The sequence below is a fragment of the Podarcis erhardii genome (assembly GCF_964252035.2).
Source record: "Podarcis erhardii genome assembly, chromosome: 4".
In the NCBI taxonomy this organism is placed as follows: domain Eukaryota; kingdom Metazoa; phylum Chordata; class Lepidosauria; order Squamata; family Lacertidae; genus Podarcis; species Podarcis erhardii.
In genome coordinates, this window is record NC_138508.1 from 60,989,103 (window position 1) to 61,015,794 (window position 26,692).

The 26,692-nt window shown below is 40.9% G+C and overlaps 1 protein-coding gene across 5 annotated transcripts in view; it reads right to left on the minus strand.

Moving 5' to 3' along the window:
* Positions 1 to 3,572: 3,572 nt before the first annotated feature.
* SYTL5 (synaptotagmin like 5) overlaps positions 3,573 to 26,692 on the minus strand; it is a 66,586-nt gene continuing 43,466 nt past the window's right edge. For 4 of the 5 annotated variants that reach the window (XM_081858863.1, XM_081858865.1, XM_081858866.1 and 1 more), the window contains exons 5-18: positions 26,406 to 26,541; positions 24,893 to 24,994; positions 22,345 to 22,492; positions 20,121 to 20,250; positions 19,204 to 19,310; positions 18,089 to 18,181; positions 13,384 to 13,449; positions 11,739 to 11,917; positions 10,450 to 10,552; positions 8,925 to 9,086; positions 7,875 to 7,983; positions 6,682 to 6,817; positions 4,692 to 4,900; positions 3,573 to 3,913 (exon numbers count right to left, since the gene is read on the minus strand). In XM_081858863.1, the coding sequence (XP_081714989.1) occupies positions 3,771 to 3,913; positions 4,692 to 4,900; positions 6,682 to 6,817; positions 7,875 to 7,983; positions 8,925 to 9,086; positions 10,450 to 10,552; positions 11,739 to 11,917; positions 13,384 to 13,449; positions 18,089 to 18,181; positions 19,204 to 19,310; positions 20,121 to 20,250; positions 22,345 to 22,492; positions 24,893 to 24,994; positions 26,406 to 26,541 (1,823 nt within the window). In that variant the 3' untranslated portion in view covers positions 3,573 to 3,770. The remainder of the gene's footprint in view (positions 3,914 to 4,691; positions 4,901 to 6,681; positions 6,818 to 7,874; positions 7,984 to 8,924; positions 9,087 to 10,449; positions 10,553 to 11,738; positions 11,918 to 13,383; positions 13,450 to 18,088; positions 18,182 to 19,203; positions 19,311 to 20,120; positions 20,251 to 22,344; positions 22,493 to 24,892; positions 24,995 to 26,405; positions 26,542 to 26,692) is intronic. The other variant, XM_081858867.1, reaches the window with a different exon arrangement.

The window sequence follows — 26,692 nt, forward strand, 5'->3', positions numbered from 1 at the left end:
TGCCAAAGCCATCTGAAGACTAGCAGGATAAAATTCTGCAGGACAGTAGTTAAAGCAAGCAGTTAGCATAATTTATTGCCACAGTTGAGTTGTGCTAGTCAACCTCTTAAGATTCAAGCAGGGGAATGAATCAACCCCACTGTCTTCTTAAAAGTTGGAGCCTGGTGCTATGAGGTGGTTATTCCATGGTGTGCTAGAGACAACATTACTTGTGCCAGTCAGAAGGCAGTATCCCCATGGACTTTTGGTGCAGACCGAACAGCATCGTCTGGTAAAGTTTCAGAAGAAAACATCTTCACTTAGAACAAGGGGTGACCACCATTTGGCACTTCAGAGTCTGTTGGACTCCCATGAGCTGCAGCCAGAATGGGTGATAGAGATGGGGAGGAGCTGGTATCCAGCAGCATCTGGAAGACCACAGATTATCTACCCCCGATCCTGATTTTTTAAGAGGATCTACTATTTTTATATGCAAGTATCCACACCATTGCCAGAAAACCCAGTAGGCGCATGTGAAACACGGCAGAGTGTGAGACCTGTGTTTAGTAAACAAACTGTGTGTCTCAACTAAAGAGACCTTTTTTAGGGTGGTGTTAAGACAGATGAAATTTGTGAATTTTGGGAGGTTTTCAGATTTGAAAAGTGGAAGTCTGGTCTTTTTTTGTACTTTCTGACTTTGGGTCTTTAAAATGCAATTCACATCTATCTATAAGCTGGAAAATTACAAAACTGGTGTAGTTAAATGCAAAAAAGAGAGAGAAAGAAATTGTAACAATACTGTTATGAGATTCTATGATCTGGTTGCATGGCAATATGAAGAGACAGGAAAAGTTTGAAAGCTGCCACCATACCTGCTCTACTGAATTCATCTCTACCCTGTGGGATACAAAATGGAAAACAGATTGCCACTCTTCATTTTGTCCATTCATGCACCAGCCACAAACCTAGCCTTTTGGGTTGCTGTTGGTATTTACAGTATCCAGTTTCACCTAGTATCGATACCATTTTATGGCAATGGCTGCAGTTTTCAAATGGAAAAAGTGATTTTTGAACACAGAAATGGACCTGTTGTGCTTCTTCTGAATCACTGCTGTGCCTCATCTGTTCACCCACTAAGACTTAAATGAGGTCTGATTCACATGCTGCGTTTCAGCCATTTTTAATATATTTTTAAAAATCTTCCTCTATGTATGTATACCATGCCACAAAGCCAAAGTGCAAAATAGTCTATGCACATCTAGTTGGAATACAGTACTGCTTTTAGTGCAAAAGCCAGTGTTGGTTTTTTTAAAAAACAACAACAAATAAGTGGGAGCTTGATTTCATTAAGAATGTGTAATTGAAAGTCTGGGTAAACAGAAATTTACCGTGTGTGTCCCCGTAACTCAGTATTTGAGTATATTGCTCTACATGCAAAAGGTCTCTCACATTTCTAAACATAATTATTATTGTTTTACTGTGGGAAAGATGGTCCTTCTAAGACCCTGGAGAACTGCTGCTGGGTAAAGTTATCAGCAGAGAGCTAGGTGGACCAGTGGCCTGACTCTTAATAGCGCTTCCTATGTTCATAAATTCCACCAAAGTGAATGACATCCTAACTCTCAGATGACAGGACTTGGACTTCAGGGCTCAGCTTTCGCTTTAGTGGTATAAATAATGACTTGGGCAGTGCATCTGGCAAGAGCCACAGAGACATATGGCCCTCACCCAAGAGCCTATGTTTATTTGAAATGGTTGTGCTGCCATGGACACCATTTGAGAGCCACCCTCCCTGCCAGAAGTATGGTTCACAACTACATTGGTTGCTTCTGCACCACCAATAACTAATCCAGCAGTTGGGGCCTCCCGACAGTGTGAAGATCCTATTTCTCACTGCTCTGCTCTTTGCTTTAGTGGCACAGCATTCACAGTATCTTCAAAAGAAAGCAAACCAAAGTAGACTACAAGTCAAAGTGCACTTCCAATGCAGTTCTTCAAATTGAATGCTCCTATTCTCTTTCAGCCAAATTAAAATGGAAAAGGCACAGCATTGGACCCTTTGAATTCTTCAGCGCAATGTACTGCCTGAAGCTACTCAGCAGGAGCAGTGACTATGTGCCATTTGAGTTCCAGTGACTGAGGAGTTGGGTGGTAAACGGTTCACAGCAGGATTAATGCACCACAAGTGCCTCATCTTTGGACTGAACCAGAGCTTTATGAAAGAAGAAGAAAGATACCATCAAGGCTGTACTTCAAAACTGGTTCACATCCTACTCTGACTAATGTACTTTAAGGCCTGGATCAGGCGTGGCTAACATATGACCTTCCAGATATTTGGACTTCAATTCCCATCAGCCCCAGCCAGCACGGCCAGTAGTCAGGAATGGCATGAGTTGGGTTACAGCTGACTGGAGGATCTCAGGTTAGCCTAGCCACCCTTGACTTAGATAGAAAACAAATACAATACAATAACAAAAAGCTGAAAGTAGTAGGTATGCACAACTTAAGGAAAGGGATGAGGGTGGTGATGGATATTAGTATTACAGTTTTCAAGTGCTTAAAGGGGGTTTGGGGTAAAGGGGAATAATTGATCATTCAATTCCTTACAACAGGGAAGGAGGTTTAAGTTAAATATATTAGCAGCAAACAGCTTAAATCTTAGTGCAGTTCAGTTACTTGGTAGAGGCTATTTTAAAAAAGTTTAGTAGGCACTAACAACCCTGTTTTAGGGCACCGATTTGATTATCTGCTTGAAAGCTTTCAACTAACTTAGGAATGTTTATTAATTATTCTGCTCTGAAGGTGTCAAAGTCTTGGGAAGAATTAAGTTGGTTATACGTAGAAACGTAGGGTGGTATCCAGTTTCGCCAGCACAATGAGACTTCCTCTCCTCTCCCCACACCCCCTCAAAATCTACTCTGTAGAATCCTCCAACTCTCAGGAGCAGATTTTTAGACTGTAGGGAGAGGCAAAGTTACGTTGTGTACGTGGAGGCCTGCTGCGCTAGCAGAATAGCAGCACTGGATGCAACCCTTAATGGCAATTGCTTCTTCTGTCCAATTGTTATGAGTGTCCTGGTTGGAACATGCCAAACAAATGTCTAAAGGGGGGGGCACAACCACTGAGATTTGTGGGTACTCTTGAAATGTTTATGTCAGCAAATTCTCCTGGTCTCTAAACCACCCCCACCCCCAAATAGCCATTCTGCTTCTGTGAGGAAGTAGGGATTCCTTAACTGCTTATTACCAAAGCCACTTCTGGGAACCATTCAAGAATATGAACATGCAGAACTTGGAAGGGAAAGTAAATGGAACTAATTATTGTTGCAGCTTGTCTGCAATCTGACACCCATCCCCTTTGCATCTTCCAACCATTAGACTTACTTGAAATGGGCTTGGAGTGAATTGACCTAAACAGTATCACAAAGCACTTTTGGGCCTATTTACTAATCACATTTCTCCTGTGAAAACACAACCATGTCTTGAAATAATAACAATCTACAGAAACTGCTTGAACTAGGGTTTTGTAGAAAATTTTAAAAGAACTTAATCCATCCACTCAGTCACAGTAGGAAACACAATGATAAGAATCACAGGAAAGTGCTGAATGCATTTATAATCTGTTTCAAGAGAGTTGAAAGTCCAAGTTGACGAAAAGTCCTTGTTTTCCCTATTTGACATGTGCAAATTACACCAGGAGCTGCTCCATGGCAGGTCGGCTTTCATCATACCACCCTGTAATTGTACAAGCAAAATACCTGGAGTTTTTTCTGTGCCTATGCATAGCCCCTCTCAGAGTCTGCGCTTTCCCATGCTAGATCTCAGCATTAATACACCTTCCACAGAATCCCCAGGACAATCAATCATTCTTTGCCAGAGAAGTTGCTCCTCTCCTTGAGAATCCATCCAGTCAACTTCTTTGCCGTTACTGAAACCTGGAAATTGCAAAACATGGCAAAGGTCAGCACATTTGCCACCATCGGAGAAATATATTGATTTTTTAACTAAATAAATAAATGCCCAATGTATTCTGTCCTATAGCCTCTGAAATCTATTTTCCTTTTCATGTAGGGAAAAAAACTAAACCCTAAACTATTAAAGAATGTGGTTAGATTAAGTCTAAAGGAAGAGAAGAGTAAAAAAAAACCAAAAGACCCAAAACTAAGTTACTTTTAAAATAAATTTAATGGATATGAAAATGGAGCAGGTGCATTTTAAGGATGAAGTGCTTCATGTCTTGAATTCCCACTTTTTAAATTAATGGTAAAAACAACAAATGAGCTTTAAACAGTGAATGAAATGTGTGCTTCACCTATACATATGCAACATCTAAAGAATCAGACGAAGTGCTCTATTTAAATTTAGGGCTGTAGTTCAAATAGCTAAAATGTAAAGCACTGGACAACTAGGGGGGGATTGGTTGACCTCCATTTTGGGGGTGCCCCAAAGCACTGCAACATTTTAAAAAAATATATTAAATTATACTTGGGGGCTGTAATAGAATCAGTAAGCCTGGTGGGATAAAGTCTTTAAGTCCACTTAAAGGTTGGAAGAGAAGGCCAGGCAGAGCTCTTGGGGAGGGGGAAGCTGACACACACTAGAAATGAAAACGTGAGAAAAACCTGTTGATTCCTCCATGCCCTTTTGACGTGCAAATAGTTCCCCACCCACCAAAAGGAGGCAAGATACATCTAATCAAATCACTGCTCTTACCTCCTCCACAACTCAGGCGAACGCCTCCCAGGAAGATATTACTGGCAAGGGACTCTTTGTCCCAGACAGTGAGTTCTACGCAGACATTCTGTATATCTCTAGGATTCAAGCCACTAAAAGTGAAAGTATGGTTCCAGTGGGGATTCACGGTCTTTTTTATTACTTGGGTTTTGTGCTTAGATGCCTTGTTGTTGTCAGGAAGCAGGTACCTAAGGGAGAGAAAAGAGTTAGACAGCAGTAAGACGTTATGGGTTTGGTTTTCGTGACACAAGCAATCTAAATGACGAGAGAATCACTACAGTGGTACAGTGGTGCCTCGCAAGACGAAAAGAATCCGTTCCGCGATTCTCTTCATCTAGTGGTTTTTTCGTCTTGCAAAGCAAGCCCATTGACAGCTTAGCGGATTAGCGCTATTAGCGGTCTAGCGGCTTTTAGCGATCAGCTGAGAAGCGGCTTATCAGCGGGTCAGCTGTTAAGCGGCTTAGTGGCTTAGGAAAAGGGCGAAAAAAGCGGGGGGAAACTGCGGGAACTCGCAAGATATTTTCATCTTGCGAAGCAACCCCATAGGGAAATTCGTTTTGCGAAGCGCCTCCAAAACGGAAAACCCTTTCGTCTAGCGGGTTTTCTGTCTTGCGAGGCGTTTGTCTTGTGGGGCACCACTGTACCTCTGGTTACAAACTTAATTTGTTCTGGAGGTCGAACCCGCTCATAACATGAGGCACGCTTTCGCTAATGGCGCTTCTCACTGCCACGTTGCCAGTGCGCAACTTCCACTTGCATCCCGGGGCAAAGTTTGCAACCGGGAGCATCTACTTCCGGGTTAGCGGCGCTCGTAACGTGAAGCGTTCACAAGGAGGGCGGTAGATAACACGAGGTTCCACTGTAATTTAAATGACCAGGTTTTAATGAGTGTAGCTTTAGGAGCTGGTTCCCAAGCATTCTTTTTTCCTCCTCCACCCCCATCCTCTTTTCCTTGTGTAGACATGAAGTCAGTACTTACCTGTTTGTCTTTTGTAAGTTTAGGCGATTTTAAATTTGGAGGTTTAAGTATAATATGTTGGTATGGGAAACTGTCGTGTAACGGGCCAATGGCCGTAATAAAGATCAATCCAATCCAATCAGTACTTACTTTTGGGTAGTAGTCAACTAAGTTCTACTCAGAGTACAGTGGTACCTTGGTTTGCAACCGCTTTGGATTACAACCATTTTGGATTACAACCACATCAAACCCGGAAGTGTGTGTCGCTTTTTTTGGATTACAACCAATTGGGGGGGGGGGCGAAAGCGTGCCTTGGGTTACAACCTGTTTTGGTTTACAACCGGACCTCCAGAACGGATTATGGTTGTAAACCAAGGTACCACTGTAGATGCAATGAAACCAATGAATATGATTCAAGTTAGATCCATTAGCTTCAATGGGTCTGCTCAGAATAAAAGTTAGTTAAATTCTACCCAGGGTATCCAGCCCAAGAGACAATAAAAAGGAAATTGTTAAATTGCTGAGCTTTTACCAAAAATATGCAACATTAATAAAACCATACTCATTACTAGAGGTTTGGAAAGAAGTCAGTGTAACACCAGGGGATAAAACAGTGGGACATCTGCATCAGTAATTGGTAACTGTACAGAAAGCAAGGGTAAGAGCAAATGCAGAGTTCTCATATGAAGTAAGCAGAGGGTTCCTCCAAATATCCATTTTGTACCCCATGTCATCCACTGCAAATGGAAGTATGACATCAGCCCCACCCCAAATTATTCAAAGAGTTAGTTACAATGGTGTTTCCCCAATGTATGATGCGACCACTCAATGATTGCTCTACGCAAAATATCGAAAAGCAGCAGGAAGAACGTCAAGGAGCAAGACTTGTGTTTATTCCACACACAGACACACACAGAGAAATTAAAAGTATATTGTTGAATAAAAATGTCAGATTCTGTGCAGAAACATTCAACATCCACAGGCATGCTAAGGAGGGGGGCGGGGAAATACCCTTTCACAAATGTGTCAGAAGTGCCTCCTGACTTCACAGCTGTCAAGTTCTTGGCTTCCTTGATGACAACTTCTAATATGCCTCCTGGCGGCAGTTGTGGGTTTGCCTTCTTTTCCTTCTTAGAGTTCTTCTTTCCTATATTAAAAATAAACCAATGGGGTAAAACCTCTTTACCCAGCTTAAAGAGTGTGTGTATAAAAACACACTTCAGTATTTTAGATAACCCACTGCCATCCCAGATTAGAAACTTCACACTTATCCCTATGGCTCACCCAAACAACCATATTAGCCTTCCTAAGCAGAAAATAACTTGCACACCATGCATTCATATTTCTCATCTAAAAGTCTTGCTTAACTCAATAACTCAACATTACATACATCAAGACAAATCTTTGTTCATCCTTCCATCTCCTGCATTAGGTCATAAATCTGAATAAAAAAACCTACGGACCCAAACATGCCTAGATAAATATGATGCAGTTTATCAAATAAACCAAGTAGCCATATTTAGCTTCTATTAAAGTAAAATAGAAGATGTCATTGACAAGGTAAATGTGTCTACAAGTGTGATATCTCACATTTAAAGGATTGATAATAAAGGGATGGACAAAGATAATCAAGGGCACTAGATCTCTGCCCTGACCAAACTGCATGACAGATTATTCTTCAATTAATAGGCCACAAACATTTATGGGGTGGTGGTGAACTGGAGCAAAACCAGGATATAATAATGTGGGTTGCACCTCTTGACTGCATGAATATAGAAGCAGATCATGTAAAAAAAAAGAAGAAATGCATATTTTGCCCCTTTATAGAAAAGGTGCTACCTGTCTCCTACAGATATATTTAGCATGTGTCTGTAGTATTCTGTGTACTGTACAATGAAAATACTAAGCCTCCTTAGCCAAGAAGAGCCAAAAATCAAATTGTAGCATAAGGCTGAGGAATTTACAGCTAGCAATCAGTTACACTCGTTTAGGAAAGCTGACACATCCTACTTGTTCCCAAAGGTTTATTGTTGGGGCTCAGTACTTCAGCAAATAAAAACCTGTAACTAGAAATTCCTTCAGAGATTGGTAAGTAATTGAACAGTAGGTAATTCCATATTCTACAGCCTAACAGTTTTATGTCTGCACAAGATGACAAATTTCAAATCCTCCAGAGAACGCTGGATGCTCCCATCTATATTTACCTTGAATTTCTCCTAGGGGAAGTGTTAAATTCCTCTCAGGGGGGATGTACCGTAAGACAACTATCAACTCTCCTTTGTACTGAAGACCTGTATCAGCTACAACTTCCATCTGAAAAGGTGAAGCAAAACAGAAGTAATTGGAATGTTCTTTCCCTATTTGTGTTACATGCGGGTGGTAAGCAGAAGAAAGTACATGCAAATGGAGGAAAGTAATACTTCCTGAACCTAATACAGAGCTGGTCAGATCTAAATAACCAGGGACCCATTAAGCTGCTGAGACAAGGACAAATTGTTCTGGAAGAGCTGCAGAAAAGGTAGCTCATGAAATCTTCTGTGCTCAAACTTGCAGCGATAGCATGGTTCACATAGCTCCTTGCAACAACTCAAACCTTACTAGATAGGCCTAAAGTTCATCTACGTTGTCTCTGATTATGGCTAGTTCCATGCATGTGTGTAAAACTGCATGCTGCAGAGAAAGTTGAGAGGGGGGTGGACTTCCCCACAATCTTTCATAACAACAGGGCCTGAGGTCATTCAGTGAAGTTGAAGATTCAGGACAGACAAAAATGGAGTACTTCTCTACACAGCACATAATTAAACTATACCCTTTACTACTGCAGAGTGCAATGGTGGCCTCCAATTTAGCTATCTCAAGAGTTAGCCTTATCTTCCATGTCTATCAATCACTTAGCCATGAAGGCTACATTCGACTTCTAGGATCAGAGTGCTATTGCACTTATGTCCTGCTTGTGGGCTTTTTGAGCACATCTGGTTGGCCACTGTAGGCAACAAGGTGCTGATCTAGAGAGTCCTTTCATCTCACCCAGCAATACTTTTCTTATCTTCTTACAAAGCAGTAAATAAAGAGAATGAGCTTATATTGCAGAGATTTCAGGTCCTTCATTTCCATGGCCTGCTGTTTGCAAGAAATTGGTTTCCACTGAGGAGGTAAGCCCGAACTGTGATTCATAAAGCACCTTTTGTTGCTGCAAACTCACCTACGTGAAATCTAGAAACCACCCTCAGTTTAAGCCAATTGGCATTCCTCACCTTGGGCTGAAGCATGAACCATTCATCAGCTTGATGTTCAAAGTTCCAGGAGTCCAAGGGTATCTCCACTTCTCCTAGAAAGCTGTTATGCCCAAATCTGTCATAATGCCAGACAGAAAGCTGCAAGGTCCGAGTCTCAAGCTGTGTATGGCTGATGACATACTAAAGAGTGACAAGAGGCCAAAAGAAGATTACAGGAGTGTAACAGAAGCCTTAGGAGTTTTAAATTCAGGAAGGTGCCAGCAGTTTATTTCAGCAAAGTGAAAAAAGCCCCTCTGCTAGGGCAGACCAAATCAATCAGAGGAGGTTCTTAACAGGAAGAGATCTATAAAATGCTATTGTTCCCTTACAAGCTTTTTCTTTCTTGCTGCTGCCAATTTGTATTATTTCTCGTATTATTTCATTATCAAACAGTAACCACTGATGGAGCTTCTTAAAATACCCCTTTCAACTCCCCCCCCCCATATAGCAATGAATGTAGATGCTGGAAACAATTAACCTTTCCCCTTTGTCCACTATTTTAAAAAGGAAGGAGAACTGACAGATACTACTGAACTCTCTAAAAATCTAGTTACTTTAACTTCTGCACTGGCTTCGCATTTTCATGGTTTCTTCAGATCATGAAACCAGATTCTCCCCCCCCCCCTTTTAAACAAAAATCTGAAGATATCAGAGGACACCAGGAGACTCTAGGGAGTTATATGATTAGAAAGCAACCAAGAGCAGGCCTGATCTAGCAGAAAACAATAAACCAGGAAGAGAAATACAGTGGTGCCCCGCAAGACTAATGCCTCGCAAGACAGAAAACCCGCTAGACGAAAGGGTTTTCCGTTTTGGAGGTGCTTCGCAAAACGAATTTCCTATGGGCTTGCTTCGCAAGACGAAAATGTCTTGCGAGTTCCTGCGGGGTTTTTTCCTCCCCCCCTTTTTCTAAGCCGCTAAGCTGCTTATCAGCTGATCCGCTAAGCCGCTTATCAGCTGATCCGCTAAGCCGCTTAACAGCTGATCCGCTAAGCCGCTTATCAGCTGATCCGCTAAGCTGCTAATAGCGCTAATCCGCTAAGCCGCTAATGGTCTTGCTTCGCAAGACGAAAAAACCACAAGACGAAGAGACTCGCGGAACGGATTCTTTTTGTCTTGCGAGGCACCACTGTATACTTATTCATGAAAGTGTCACAAAGAAATATGCTAGGAAATTGAACTTCTGGCTCTTAACTTCCATGCTAGGTTTATCTTGCAGGGAAAGAATCACTAAACTTGTCCACATTTGACAGTGCACTGTCAGACATGTAAAAATACGACAATATCATATTATTATAAGGTGGTATATAAATAATTTTACAAATAAATACATAAATAAGAAGAGAAATTCACTTTCTAAAAGTTCCACTACTCTTCTCACAAAACCCCTAAGGGAACTGTTTTAACTCAAAACAAAAACAATTTTCATTGCTACTCAAAGTATCCAATCCATCACATGATCATAAAGGGAACATGGAGATTTTCAGTGGCTCTCAGTTCTCACCTTCAGTGTTTCATTGAACTCAGGGTTAGTACTATTGCTTTTAATTTTTGTCTTCCGTTTGCTTTGACGAGACTTGTCCGGCAATAAGTATGCTTTGACATAGCTGTAGATTGGGAAGTAAATCATTAACAGAATCCAGTAAATGCTATAATGCTACACACACAGACAAGAAACTCTTACAGCATGACTGTAATTCCAAACCACAAACCAAGTTGCTTGTGATGCATGAGAAAGGTCTGTATGTTTATTCATCCAGTCATGCATAACAATTTAGGCCTAGCTCTCACTGAGATAGTAAGTCTGTGTTCAGGCAGGAGTACTTCTGACTGAAAGTGATGGCTCACATGACTGAATATTCCTCCCTACTGAAAACAAAATAAATCCTGCATGCATAAAATGAGCATCTCAAGAAGCGTTTTAGACTACTCTGCTCATTGACATGCCAATTTTACATACGCATGGATATGTGGAATAACAAGCAGCCTCAAGAGTCCACACCTGCAGTCTGAACAGTACAGCTCAAATACAGTTATATCCCACCGTACTCAGTTAGTACCAGTGATTTTTTTTCCTTAAAAAACATGTTTAGGGGTACTCTCATTTTGACTGAAGAAAATCACCAGGAGAAGAAATGAAGCCACCATCAGATTCACAAAATGTTTAGGGGTATGCGTACCCCTGGGTACCCCAGAAAAGAGCACTGGTTAGTACTATGCCCTAAACTCCCAACTGATCTCAAATGCCATGAAAATTGCAAACTTCATCCTTTCTTCATATCCTGGCTAACCATAATTTAAACGAACCACAGCTCCCAAAAGTTGATTATTGTAGACAACTGCTAGCTGAAAAGCAGAAACACATTGGGGGGGGGGGGAGGGAGTGAATGTACAACATTCACCACAGTTCATTCAGGTAGTGGGAAATTATGGCTTCCCAGTTCATATGAACTCAGCCAGAGCCTTGTCTCACTTTGACTGCAGATTTGAGAATGTTAGACTAGGAAAGACCACTGCTTCTTATCTTCTCCAGTTTGCAGCTCACCTCTCCACCTCTTTCATCAGTCTCCCAGTATTAGTATATCAGATGCACTGAGGTTTGGATATGATAAAAGTGAGACTTCTGCTTTTCGCACCTTATGCAAAACACTGAGAACCTGTGCAAGACTACTGGGTGCCCTCCTTGCCAGGTGGCAATCCTGAGCAACTGGGTATTATGTTTTCTTACATGCTGTCTCACAAGTAAATATGACTGAATCACAAGACTAATGTAAAAGGTTCTTCTTTGCTTACGGATCTGTTTTCTGCTTCTTTTCATCTGCTATGGCCAAGTTCCTGCATTTTTTTACCAAGATGTTGAGGGCTCCTGTTTTATAGCTGTAGTTAATTTGGAGACAAATTTCACCACTGATCTTCACGTTGCCATAGTCCCCCGTTTCACTATACACACTTGTCATACTATTGATGCTGGTCTGAAAAAAGAGGCGAGAGAGAAATAATCCATCAGGCTGAGTCACATCTTTAAAAGCCGTATCTTGAATGGTACTCATTCTGCAAAAATTGCTTCTCTCCTGTATTCATGGAAGATCTGCCTAAGAAGAACTAGAATAATCAAATTTGGCATTTTACTACAGAGTGACTTACATGATAAACTGCGTTGTGCTCTACGTTCATAATGCATTTCAATATAGGAAATGCTTTTTCCCCCCAATATAACTGAGATTGTTGGGAAAACAGCTATTCAAGTGTTATTTGATACATATATATCCTGTTCTTCCTTCAAGAACCTCATAGTGGCTTACACAGTTATTCTAACTGCTCCCTTTTATCCTCACAACCATGAGGTGAGGTAGGTTAGGCTGAGGTTGTGGCCCAAGGTCACCCTGTGAACTCATGGATGAGTGGAGAGCTCCTTAGTCCTCATTTTACTACACAAGAAGTTCAAAACTGAATAAAACCAGTGGCCTCAGGGCCAGTTCAGATTTTTATTCCATGCAAATACATCTGACCTGGCGCATGGGATCCTTCTGTGTTGATGCAAATTACTTGGCAGTGCCAGCGCTCACTGAAAAGTGCTGATTCAGCTGTTACCTCACCCATTTTGCTGCAAGTCTTAAGACTACTCTATAAGGCAAAACCAGCAAGCATATGGATTGACAGTCATGGAGTACTCAGTTCCAGGTCTTCAAGAACTTAGTTTATGTTTGTGATTTGAGCGTAACAGGAGACAACAGCCAACTTCTTTCCACTCATATATTAATGCAATATGAAAGGTAAAAGGTAAAGTACTCCTGGAAGGTTAAGTCCAGTCAAAGGCGACTATGGGGTTGCGCACTCAACTTACTTTCAGGCCAAGGGAGCCGGCGTTTGTTCGCAGACAGCTTTCTAGGTCATGTGACCAGCATGACTAAACCTCTTCTGGCACAACGGAACACCGTGACGGAAACCAGAGCGCATGGAAACGCCATTTACCTTCCCGCCACAGCGATACCTATTTATCTACTTGCACCAGTATGCTTTCGAACTGCTAGGTTGGTAGTTATATTAATGCAATATGAAAAACTGAGTGCTAACTCTAGTTATGAGTAGCAGTTGAAACCTATTGAAAGATTCCCCATTTTAAAGGTGTTTTCTCCCCCAAAGTCTATTATTATTTCCGTCCCCCTCCCCCAATATGCCCCCTGCCCCCTGTCTTAAAATCCACTGAATATAGAAAACAAATATAAATTTTCTTTTTAATGTTATGATGTTATGTGACCACGCACATCATATGTAAGGGTAAGGGGATTTGTTTCTTTGAATTAATGAGGTACTTAGTATCAATTATCAAAAATATTTTTAGTTATTTAAGCTAACTGTCTATGAAAATGGAAAGAGCAGCACAAAAAGGAGACTTTTGAGTTTCTCAGAAAAATGAGGGGAAAATGAGGGAACTTACAGTGTCACCATCTGCTTCTGGAACATTTAAATAGGTCCATTTCCTGTCAGAACTTGAAGGAGAATTCTTTAAGAGAAAGAAAAAGGGGGAAAGGAGGCAGGGAAAGGGAGAGGAAAGAAAGAAAGAAAGAAAGAAAGAAAGAAAGAAAGAAAGAAAGAAAGAAAGAAAGAAAGAAAGGGAAATGTAGAAAGGGTGAAGAGCAAAGTGTTCAGTAGCTGCCAGAAGAATTCAGAAATGCAAGGATCAGCTTTAGAAAATGAAGACAGAGAAGTCCTATTCCAATATACCACAAATATGTAATGAAGCGCTATGTACAGAAAGAAAACTGCTGGTACTTAAGTGAGCAAGTTATTTTTCTCCCGTAACAATAAACCTTAGGTATACTCTCATTACCTCTTACTCTGCATCCAGTGCAGTCCCACTACTAGTTTTTGAGGCCACATTCACATGACATATTGATCCTGTAGTTCCTTGACAAATACTGGCTGTTCAAGGAGCTTTTTCTTAAAAAAGCTTCCATCTTACAAGAAAACTGGGTGCAAAGTAAGCAGTAATGAGAACATACCCTGACAGCTGTCACACAGAAGAGCACGGCAGACTCAGGAATAGGAGTTTGGGGTGAGGGGGAAAGCTGCAGGAGGGGAGAAACCAAAAACATCACACATGTCAGAGGAAGAGATCCCTGTTCTCTCTCTGATGTGAACAGCACTGTGCAAAGACAGCTTGAAACACAGCAGGGGGTGATGACCTCTCTGTGCTTCAAGCTGCTAATAGGAACTACTCTTAAACTATGTTCAGAAAATGTAATTTTATTTCTCTCTTGCAGCACAAGACGAACACTTGGATAAAAGGGTTTACTTATCATACGGGAGATGTCTATGGCAACCTATTTACAAATGAACAGCAATCAGCATATTTTAGTCTTTTCTTAAAGCTGCTTAAAAAGGTAGAAGTTACCTTAAGTGCAGTTAACATTGCTGCTGTTAAATCTAGGGGTGGTAAGCAACTTTTGCTTATTCTTCCCTCTCACCGCAGCCCCCTCCCCCCCAGTGTCACAGCCCACACCACTGGAAAGGTGGGGGACATCTTCTAGAACAGTGTGGGAGGTGGTGCTAGGGAATGGAGGCTGAGTTGGGAATCAGCAAACACAGCCAATGGGATCCCACCGCTGGGGCTGTGTACATTATTTTCCTACAAAGAATTCTGGGACATGTGGACAGACCTACGTTTTTAAGCACCCCTAAATAGAATACGATTCCCAGGATTATTTGGGGGAAATAATGTGCATGTACACAGCCCAGGTCAAAACATTCCCCGGATGAGTTGAGCACCACCATACGCAAAAGGCAAGTCTAGATCAAACCCATGTTATTTGCTGGATTTAAACAATAAATAAAGGATCAAGTGACATGGTCAGCCTTCTATTTAAGTCAACACTTTTGACATTTTAATCCTAAATACAGCTTGCCTGATACCCAGAATCATTTCTTGTAAGAGCGGCATAATTAGCAAAATACCCATGGGGCTTGGCTTCACCATCGCAAAGAACTAGCCGCAGATTGCTAGTCATATTACAGCTGTAGATGACTGGCAACAGTCATCCGTTATGACACTAAGAGAAATCTATGTTGGGCTCAAGGATGTCTCAGGATGTCAAAACTATTTATCTTCTGGGCTTCATTCAGACAACAGGCAGAAACTGGAGCACTGGCTTAAAGGGTGGCATACACTAAACTGGAGATGTGCTGGAGGTCAATAACCAGGATCTCCCATGATTGAAATGAAAAATACTATCCGCCACACCCTGCGACTGGATAGAGCCTACCTGCAGAACCAGGGGAAGGGCTTAAATATTTCCCCTCACAACATTTTTTGATAACTGTTCCCCTCAACCACAGGCAACTGCTGTTATTTTTCCTATAGGGAAAATACTAGTGCCTGTACGTTTGCCTGGGTAAAGAGCTTCTGTTTGTGGGAGGGAATTTTAAATCAGAAAAACAGTGCTGGGGGAAGGGTTAACACCTCCCTCTCCCAGCACCATGGTCTTCATCAGATCCACCCCCCCCAAAAAAAAAACTACTAAAGAAAAAGAAAAAAGCAACTCCTGATCCCTTACATCACATTTTGTTTGGCCTTTACTGTGAGCCAGATGAAGAAAAAAGGTCAAAATGGGCCCATGTATGATACCATTGCCCAGCCTTGAGGTTAGACATATGAAGTGATCTCATCTGACGTGCACACAGGTCGCAAATCTCCTCACTCAATGAAAGTTGCTGAAAAGTGTTTTTTGTCGCTGCCACAACCTGGAGTACCTGGTGCAGCTAAGAATCCAAAAGTAGCCTAAAGCACTGAGGAACACAAGCTGAATCTCAATTGATTGTGGGAATCTTTCTCTCTCCGAATAAACCAGAATGATACAGTTGTCAATATTTTTACAACTAATAATAACATAAAATGTATAACAGCAACAACACACTGAGCAGCATGCAGCAACAACACATTCCAGCTTTGAATAAACAGTACCCATCCTACTGTAATGTTGACTAAAAACTCCCTTTTTAAAATGTTGCTTTCAGTAGGCACCCTTAGTTCTTGCGCTTCTCTATTCTTTAACTCAAAGTGAGAAAGTGGGGTGTTGATGCTTTTCCCAACTCCCTCTGCCGTGTGTGTATAGCCCCATTACTCAAGAACTCCTACTGTGTCTGTCTTGTCTTTCTGTGCCACGGCATACCAAATTGTACAAAGTCATTAGCAGAGGCATTTAATAACCAGAAACTCAAATTAGTGGAGCATAACACTATGGAAATAAAACCAAATGCACTAAGGATGCCATATATTTACAGGCAATAGAGCTCTAGTGCAAAACTTGATACCCCCATCAGGAATGCCATTCCACACCTTCTGCCAATAGGTTTCCACTGAGGTCTGTCTACCTTCTGTGACCCTCATCCACAGTTGATATGCAGGCCCCACATGACACAGAATTGTGACTGAATGCAATAAGAACTCTCTTCCCTGTAATCCACATCTCCAATTACCCCAATTTGTCTTATACCTGCTATGTCAATATAAACAGTTTATTCAGCAGTTTTATTTTTCCAGATATTCTGGATGTCTCCCAGGCCATTTACATCACTGGAATTGTATTGTTTTCCATTTTTTGTTGAAAGGTGTGCCAAACATGTTACACTTTGTATTAAAATGTATTAGCAATCTGAGCTCAGGAAATTAAATTATGTGCAAAGAAAAACAAAAGAACTATGCAACACATATAAATTATGGAAATTATATAGATTTTCGTAATTTCGCTTATACATAGCATATTCCAATTTTGTTAATCAGGATGGGCAAAGATATCGAAGTTTCTTCCCTCCTGCAAGAAATAATATTCAGTCACCTGCCTGGCTTCTGATCTTCGTCAAAGAACGCCCACAAATTTTTAAACTTATCCATGTTGTTTTCAAAACAATAACACAATAGCAGAAATTCTAAGGAAGCTGAATTCACCACCAAATTTTGTTCTTCCATGGAATTGTGATACACACACACCCTTGGCCTTATTATGCAAATCAATCTAGAAACCCACTTTTGTGTTATCTTGATTATATATTGTCACAAGGCTTGCAGAAATAAACATCACCACTTTTTGCAATAGTGGCTTTTTCTTCTTCAGGATGAATATATTATATACAGAGCTGAATCTCTTTCTACAAAAATATATGTGAGACTATAGTAATTCAACAAGTATATATCTATTAAAACACATTTATCTTTGTAATTGGCTTCCCTGGCAACAGCTACTGGCTACATCCCTGCATACATCAACAGAGATATAATAAGTCATCTTTAAATAACTGCATTCTTCTCTCTCCAGCTGGGCTAGCTGCCTTGGTTCTGTCCATTGATAGAATTCCAAGATTCATTTTACATGTTGGAGCCTTAAATCATTCATGCTTTCGATGCACAATCTAAACAACAGTTTAAACGCCTCTCCAGTGAGCTGCTTTCCCCTCAAATTCTAGTCCAATCACCATTTAGGGACATTTGGATTTGACACAACAGAGAAAGCTGAGCAGATTTTGGATTTAGGCCACAAATCATTATTGATTCGGACATAGTGTTGAGTTGTGGTTCCCACACACACTCCGAAGAATGGTCGGCAGAGGAATAAAGGAAAGGAGAGTAAAACGAATGTACTGAATAGAGAAGAATGAATAGTTTATAACATATATCAACCAAGTATATATGTCACAGTAAACCATAGTTTTAAACAAACCATGATTTAATGTGAATGAGTAAACACGGTGGTATGTGCTGCTCTAAAGTTCCTACAGCTCTTCCTCTGCTCCTTCTGTGCTGCAGATCAAACAAGTAAAAAATCTGGCTTGTTGGGTTATCCAAAGCTGGGCTCATGGTTTGTTTTCTGCCACACAAACCCAAGTTTGTTCTTGCTCATAGTTTGTTTGATGGAGACTAGGTTCAGACAACACAACAAGCCAGATTCTGGTTAGTTTTGGCCGTGGTGCAGGAACAGAGGAAGAGCACGGGGGAAACTTTTGAGCAGCATGCACTCGCTTTCTACTTGTTCATATTAAACCATAGTTGGTTTTAAGCTATGGTTTAAAGTGACACATGAACTAGGCCATCAACACTACACTACAGGAAGAAATTGTACAAGGAAAATACATAGTAATGGAAAACTTACTGTTGATAATCCACTGATCATATTGGTATGTCTCTTTGAGTAGCCAGAGGCCACAATGTCATCAATATCTTCCTCTGTCTCATCCAGGTAACTCTAATGGACAAAGAAAAAAAGTATAAGCATGTCCACCTGGCTCTGAAATGTGCTGTTCATCACATACAATGTCTCTAGAACTCATCTCTTGCTGATTCTCAATCGAATGGATATCACTGCAAGAGTAGCATTTGTCTTCTCTCTTATCGCTACCACCCTGTCCCTTCCAGAGAACAGTTGAGCCACAGGGACAGCTGAAACTTGTTCATGAGAAAGTTACAGAATTTCTAGCCTATTTGAGGTAAGATTCCTGTAGTGGGTGGCAGATTTAAACTATGTTTTGCAAATTGTTTAAAAAGTTCCACTAGCATACATTTATTCTGGTAATTACATGTCACAGAATGCCATTAGGCAATTACTGCTCTCATTAGCTTCACACTTCCTGATTCTGGATGCCATATCAGTCCAAATTCTCTATATATCATGTCAATCTACCTTCAATTAATATTCCTGCCCTTCCTGTAACTTAGGCTTTCCTGTTCAACAAGTTTATTACTTCTAATGACTACTATAACCACACTTCAGGTATCCAGCTGTTATCCAAAATGCTGAATTGGGGTCCAAACTGAATCTTGTGGTTAGTGCACACCCCCAACTTCTATCCTACCTTTCCAAGGTTGCTTACACCAGTCGTGATTAGAGTATTACCTATGCCTCTGAATACCAGTTGTTGAGGATCATGAACACAAAAGTGCTGTTGTGCTCATGACCTGCTTATGGGCTTCCCATGAGCACCTGGGATGGCCACTGTGAGAACAGGGGGCTACATTAGGTAGGCTTTGGCCTGATCTAGCAGAGCTCTTATATTCTTATTTCTGCTGCTATACATTTAGTCACAGCATGGAGTGTGATACAAGTGAACCATCGGATTCAGTTGAAACCTTTTTTTTTTAAGCCCTTGTAACATAAAATGCCTGGCGTGCTCTGGTCCATGGGGTCACGAAGAGTTGGACACGACTAAACGACTAAACAACAAAACATAAAATGGCATAGTTCTAAACTGTGGCATAATTTTAACTCACCAGCTCCTGGTCCAACGCTTCAGGTACAGATTTACTTCTTAAGCTTAAAGTATCCTCATTGCCTTCTGAGAAGGATACACTGAGATCTCTCTCTGATCTGCTGCGATCTGAAAAACAGAAGGGGAAGGAAAAAGCAGATTCTTTGAAAATTATACAGTAAATTCTATTCCAATACCACCCTTGATTCCCCCCTCCCCCCCCCCCCCGTTCATGGTATACAAACTTCTCTGCAGCTCCCCACAAATGTCAATTTCCTCTCCTCACTCTATTCCAAAGCAAAAGAGAGAGAGTAAAAGGTAAGAACCAGAGCAGTGGGCTAGGACAAGAATCCCTCTGGTACATTACAGAAGCTTCATTTCTCCTGTCTTCTGCAGAAGCCAAGCAAAGGAGAGAGAAAAATCAAGCTGCACACAACTGAATACCCAGAATTCTGGCAACTTAGCCATTAAAAAAATATATATATTTAAAAACGGCCATAAACCAAAGAAGAAATATGGTGAACTATAAGAGGCATAAATAAAAGTATAAAGTAAAATGCAGAGGCAGATGGATCGATCATTCTTCAAATGGAAGCAGTGGAATCCTGGCAAGGATTACAATTTGCAGGTGCTAATGAGAAATAAAACAATGGAAGTACCATTGTACATCTTTTGCCTGCAGATTCAGTCCTTGGGATCTCCAGTTAAAAGGAACAGGCAGCAGGTGACCTCTGCCGGAAGTGCCTCTGCCAGTCAGAAGAGACAATAGTGGGCTAGATGGATAAAATAGTCTAACCTGGAAATGGTTGCCTCTTAGGTTTTAAGCAAAAGTGTGTAGGGGTGGGTGGGGCTTATTCCAAATGAGAATAAATGGAAAGAAAAACGGAAGGAGAAAACGGTAGCAATGAAGAATGCATTAAAAAAAAAGAAAAAGCTTACCAGATGACATAGATGTCCTAGAAACAGCTATAGAGGGTGTTCCAGATGCTTTCCTGCGATGCTTTTTTGCTAGATCTGCTGGTATACTTTCACTTGCAGGCATAGCAGTGCCTTTTTCTAATCCAGGATCCTTCCCAAAGAGAAGAAACAGAGATATTCCATATACAATGCTATTTAAAAAGAAAAACCAAAAAACAAACCTCTTTATGAAAAAGGCAAGTTCTTTAACCCACTACAACAGTTCTGTTTGTTGGCAGTGCCAAAAACTTTATGCTAAACTATATGCTAAAAATGCAAACTTCTCCTACTTTCCATCTGTTTGTTTGCTCTGTATCTGTGAAGTACAGTTAGGCATGACACTGCCTAACCATACTAAGAATCCTGATGAAATAATCTGATTTATCTGAGTGAGCTAATAAATACAAATAAATCTATGTGCCCCAGAAACAGAACATATTGCAAACTATAAAAGTGGCAAAATATATTAAATATAAAAGTGAACACATTAAAGCAAAAACAAGACATTCTGTCAGCAACTGCCATATTTACCATTTTGCTATATGTAATGTAAGCAGAGTTAAATATCAGCCTCTATGGAGAGTCTGCAGGATTTGAGCAGCCAAGAGAAAAAATGCCATCTGCAAAATATTTTTTGCAAATGTGCCCAGTTTCTCCTAAGCTTTTATTATGTCTGCTACAAACATAATGTTTATGCAAACTGATGTCTTCACAACAGCCAGTGTTCCCATCCTGAAAAGCTGAACCAAATTAGTTTTGACCATTCATGGTTAGTAAATGACCAAAAGTTTAATCTTTAGATTTAGTGTCGGTTGTTGTCAAAACCTCCCCACAAATACAGATTCATTCAGTGAACTCAAGTGATTTTCCAAAAAAATTCCAGTGGGTCAAACTCGTCACAGCACTGCCCAGTCACATTGAAATGGGGGACACAGGATCCAATTTTCAAGGCAGGAATGTGTGAGTAAAAGGATCTGAACCCTCACAACAGGCAATTTTCTTCCTACTAGAATTTGAATAAGATAAGTGACCTGGCTGAGAGAAAATTGGGGAAGAGGGTCTGCAGGGAGGTAAGCTGTGGGACAAAAGCCACCAAGTCTCTCCCTGATTTATGTATTTTTAAAAAAACCTGAATGCTACCTTGCACCCCGGCATGATTGGATCAGTACTCTGTTTCAAAAGTCACTGAACTATCCTCACTGTACTGCATTTGGTTCTGGATAACCTTAGGCAGGACACCTTTGCTTTCTTTTGCTGTGAATGGACTAATGTCCTAATTCACACTGGTCTTAAAAAGCAACTATGAAAAGAGAGGCTTCAGACATTACTAAAGCGGGGGCATGGCAGAAAGTGCTAATTGCTTGCATTACTTTCTATGTGTTTTTCTGTATTGCCTGAACTTAAATTGGCACATCATCCTCCCAGGGGACTCCAGCCAGCAAAGGTGAATGAATTAATACCTGCTGCCCAAATGAACTCGGTAGTAGTCTGATCCCCAAGTCTAATGTAAAATTTAAGAGATTTGGGTTATTATCCTGTCCTATTAAAGTCAATGTGGGTTTTGCCACCGAGTTTGATAGAAGCCAACATAATGGTTAAATCAATGAAGCGTAGGAGGCAGGTGGTTAAATTTTAACCAGGGAGACCCAAGTTCAAATCCTTGCTCATCCATACAACTTACTGGGTGGCCTTAGGCAGGTCACAAGTCTCTCAACAATCAAGCAAGGTGGTTGTGAAAACAACACGGGATAACTCCATGTTCTCTCATTAAGATTAGAGACTTGTTCTCATCACTTCAATTACTAGTTCAATTACTAAAAGCATTTTCCCATGAAAGGCTCAATGTTCCCTTTAGCACATGTGGGTTGTGACTGTTTCTCACTTGAGGGAGTTGACCTGTGCCAGTGCTGACTACGATGGAGAGCTCACATGCTTGAATGCTCCTCCGTATGTAAGACACCGGCACACAGAAACTTAGCATGTCAGGGAGAAAGCTAGTTTAGATTCCTTCTCCCAAATATCTGGTTTTCTCCTGGCAGGGAATTTCTGTATACAAAAAGGGCCCTGACTAGCAAACATTCAGAAGGAGCATAGATTTGAGTTTTGCCTGAATGAAAATTTGACTCATGTTTCAAGGGTCTCCTTTCTAAACCTCTTTGGAGGCAGTAAAGTCTAAAGAGAACAATTTGGGAATTAGTCAACTTACTCTGCCATAATCTACAGTCATGCTGCGTGTGCTCAGTGCTGGCGACCTTGGGTGGACTGGAGTAGAAGAATTGCTTCGGTTAGCGGCACAAACTGCTCCTTTCAGCCCAGCAGGCAGTTCCTCCATATTGAGAGAATAGGTGCTCACCCTAAGGAAAGAGTGCCAAAAATCTATCTCTTAGGACAGCTAATACTGCATCAGAAAGGTACACTACTTCATAACATAAAGGGTGAGCTTCAGATCGTCCACAAAGAACTCAACTCTGAAATCAGAAGTGCACTCCAAGGCAATAATATAAGTAGCATTCAGGAACTGAGTTTGCACAAGGTAATTTCAGTTTACCATCTCTTGATCTTCATCCCACATGCCTCTTAGCAGATCCAGTTAGGCCTTTCAGACATTATAAAGAACAAACCCACTGAAATTGCTACCCAGCCATGTAATGTTACCTGTCCCACCCCCATAAACTGAATTCGTCATTCATCACCTTTCTTAAACCGTCGTTCTTTGGCTTCTAGTCAGTGTTTTTTTTTCCCCAGAGAAGAATCACTCCAGGGCCAATTAAGCATCTAATCTTTAGTTTATAAAGGCGATAGTAGTTTCAGGCTTCACAAAATTGGCTCAGAACATCTCTGTGTTTAACAGAGTCACACAATGACATTCCAATCATTTAGTTAAATATTGGAACGCATATATGCTCTGCCTTCCTGGAGGAAGATGTTTCTGTTTCCTTGCTGCTTTGCTGTTGTTTCTCTTCTGTTTTTCCCCCACCAGCATTTTATTCCCATTTTTTGCAGGAAAATCTCAGGGTGAGACTGGTGGCTCTCACCCATAGAAAGAAATGTATTGTGCATGGGTGGGAAACTAAGGCCCAGGGGCTGGATCTGGCCCAACTGCCTTCTAAATCCGGCCCGCGGACAGTCCAGGAATCAGTGTGTTTTTACACAAGTAGAATGTGTGCTTTTATTTAAAATGCATATCTGGGTTATTTGTGGGGCATAGGAATTCGTTCACACCCCCCCCACAAACAAAATATATAGTCCAGCACCCCACAAGGTCTGAGAGACAGTGGACTGGCCCCCTGCTGAAAAAGTTTGCTGACCCTTGGTATTGTGTATGTCACAAGTAGGGGAAAGTAAGTGGCCTCCTGCTATCTGTTCCCTTCTGTTTGGAACAGAAGACCCCAGGCGAAAGAGGCACTTGAACTTTTGCCCCCATCAGCTGTTTTTACAACCAACGATTAGCTCTGTGCGTGTGGATCTGGAGTGGAGAAGAGGCCCGCCGAAGAAGTGATAAGCACCCTTGTCCTTCCTCTTTCATAGCTTCTCTGCTCCAAAAGCCTGCTCCATAATTGCTTTTCCTAGGGGTAAAGCAGCTATTGCATTTTCGCTACACACACACACACACACAATCTATCTGCAACATGCAGTTCTACTCTTTTGGACACTTGGAATTAGTTACGGCTGATAAACAGGCCTTCAGTGGAACATGCCCATCGTGCAGCAGTCTGGCATGTTGGCCACATGATGTGGCATGATGGTTCTGACATTGTTCACAGAATGCTCCAGGGACACTTGCCATTCCACAGACATTTGAGATTTCACCACACTGTTCAGCTGCTCGAAATACCTCCATCTGTCTGCCCTGTCTGCTCAAGAGCAGCAATGCTCCAATTTGCTTTATTTGTCTCAAGCTGTTGATTCCTGACCTGAACTGCATTCCAATGCTTCCCCAATTTGATTTTTGTGACATTTCAAAACACGCACATTTCAGAACACTACTATCCTTCCGTTCAATAATACTAAGGTTTGAGAAAGCCAGTATCTTTTCAAAATTCAGCAATGGGAATTTTATATTTGGTATTCATGAAGGAATCCATCCTCATTTGCCAGGAAATTGAATAAAAAGCTGTATAATAGAATAACTTTACTTTTAAATGCAACTGACATTTTAACTTAAAAACACATCACTTCACTGTCTAAAAAACCTTTCTGCTTTTTTTTGTAATTCCATTCATATACTAGAAATGACACCCAAATTACATTTTTGCTTGGCTGATTATGCCATATCACATTCTAATTTACTGCTGTGAACAACCATCAACCCCCCTCCCCCGCCTACCCCATAAAGACTTCTTAGGGAAGTAGTGAGATGGCAAACAGGATCACTTACAATGACAGCTTGTATTCTTTAGTGCCATGTTCTTCAAACTTGGATCCACAGATGTTCTACTACAATTCCCATCATCCTTGGCTGCTGGCTGAGCTGGCTGGGGATGATGAGTGCAGCTGACTGACTACTAGGGCTCAGTACCACCTCCCCCTCTAACCACCAGCAAACAAAATTGACACAAGACCACACCTTGCTTTACAACTTGCCAGAAAAATGTGTGCATGTAGAAAATGAGCATCAGAGAACCTTAAGTCAGAGTGGCTTTAGCAAAAAGAAGAAGAAATAAGGACTACAGTAATTTCAATATCTGTATCAGTTTCTGAAGCCAGTGGAGAAATTAAGTTCAACCGTACAAAGGTCATACCATTTCTCTTACCTATCAGCACTATTTATACTCTGGACATCAACATCTGAGCTGATGCTTCTTCCATCTTCTGCCTTCACAACTGCGATTTCTCCTTTAGCCTTGAATAAAGCTCTGTTCAATAGAAAGGTCAAGGCAACCAGGGAGACATCAATCAAAATACAGGATCCATATAGCGATTATACATAAGTTTTCCTTTTTTCTGTTTAAGATGCTCATGAGAACTGTACACCATGGTATATTTTCATGTAAGCTTGTTGCATTTTGTTTCACATCAAGTTTCAAAAACAAGTTTAGATATTGTGACAAAGGTGAAAGTTAATGAAAGAATGTATCTAAACTGTAGCACTGTGCAATTTTCTGCTATAATAGAGATAACATGAAAGACAAGTAATTTTTCTAAAGTATTGCAATTTTTCAAAAGTAAAGCATCATTTAATATTTACACTCTACTGGGTTTGGCCTTTATCCCCAAAAGCAGAATCTCAGGGATTTGTGTGCTTCAACTGTACAAAACAAAGAAGGAACAGCAGTAATTATCCTGTGTCTTCCGTTATGTTTTGGCTTTGAGAAGGGGCTGTAAGGGTTCCCATTCACTCATAAAAATATTTATTAACTACCAGATCTGTTAAATATTTTCTAAGGCCTTACCATTTTTATTTTTATTTTTAAATAAACACTACATGGTGCAATGAGACACTCACACACAACCTAAATTTGCACCGTCTGTTCCTTGTGCCAGTGCCCCATTTGCTGTTGCACACATTTCATAGCAGTAGCAGAAAAGAAGGCAAGTGGATTCAGTGTTGTCATTAGGACATTACTGGATCTTCAATATTTTAAGGACATAAGAAGAACCCTGCTGCATCAGGCTAAGGGCCTATCTAGTTCAGCATCCTGTCTCCCACAGTGACCGACCAAATGCCCCCGGGAAGCCAAGAAGCAGGACACAGTTCCCTAGCAACCAGCATTCAGAGTTATGCTACCTTTGAACAAGGATCTGGTATACAGCCATCTTGAATTTGTCTAATTTCCTTTAAGCTAGAGGCCACCACTGTAGCTCATGGCAGTGTACCCCTCAAATTTACCATACACTGTGTGAAGAAGTACTTCCTTTGGGTGGTTATCAATTTCCTGTCAATTAGTTTCACGGACTAATCCCAAGTTCTGTTATTTTGAGGGAGAGGGGGAAGCCCCTTTTACGATGCATAGCAAATACCACCTTGTGGTTCTAGTCAGGAAGATGGAAGAAACGTTTTGTTTGAATGCCAAGAAAGTTATCTGAGGAAGCCACAAACACCACACAAAAGGGAGCCCCTCCATAGGCTGCTTCAGAATCTCTTATCAAAGGAAAATCCAGTTAGGAACTACACATCCTTTAAATGTTTCAAATATAAATGAAGCAAACAACAAATCCTTGCTGAAAGAAAAAGGTCTCAGTCATCGGGTCCAAATGATGGAATGCTCTGGAGTGAATCTAAACAGAAATCCACTTCAGCATTCAGATTATAAACTGTTGCCTTACCCAATATTTCTGTGCCCACTGAAGACTGACTTTGCCCCACTTGAAAAGGAAGCAAGCACATCTTGCTTTGAAGTCTCCTCTGAACTCTCTGGAGACTGATCTTTGAGTTTTCCTCCTGTAGCTTCAGAGGAAGGATCTTAAAAAGAAAAAAAGGCACTTTTAAAATAATAAAGGGGATCAAAGGCAAGTTTCCCACTGATTTAACAAGAAGTTTAAACCAGCTGTCCAAAGTGAAACACCAACACACCATTCATTTGAACATGGTCTCCAAGTACAGAAGCATCCAC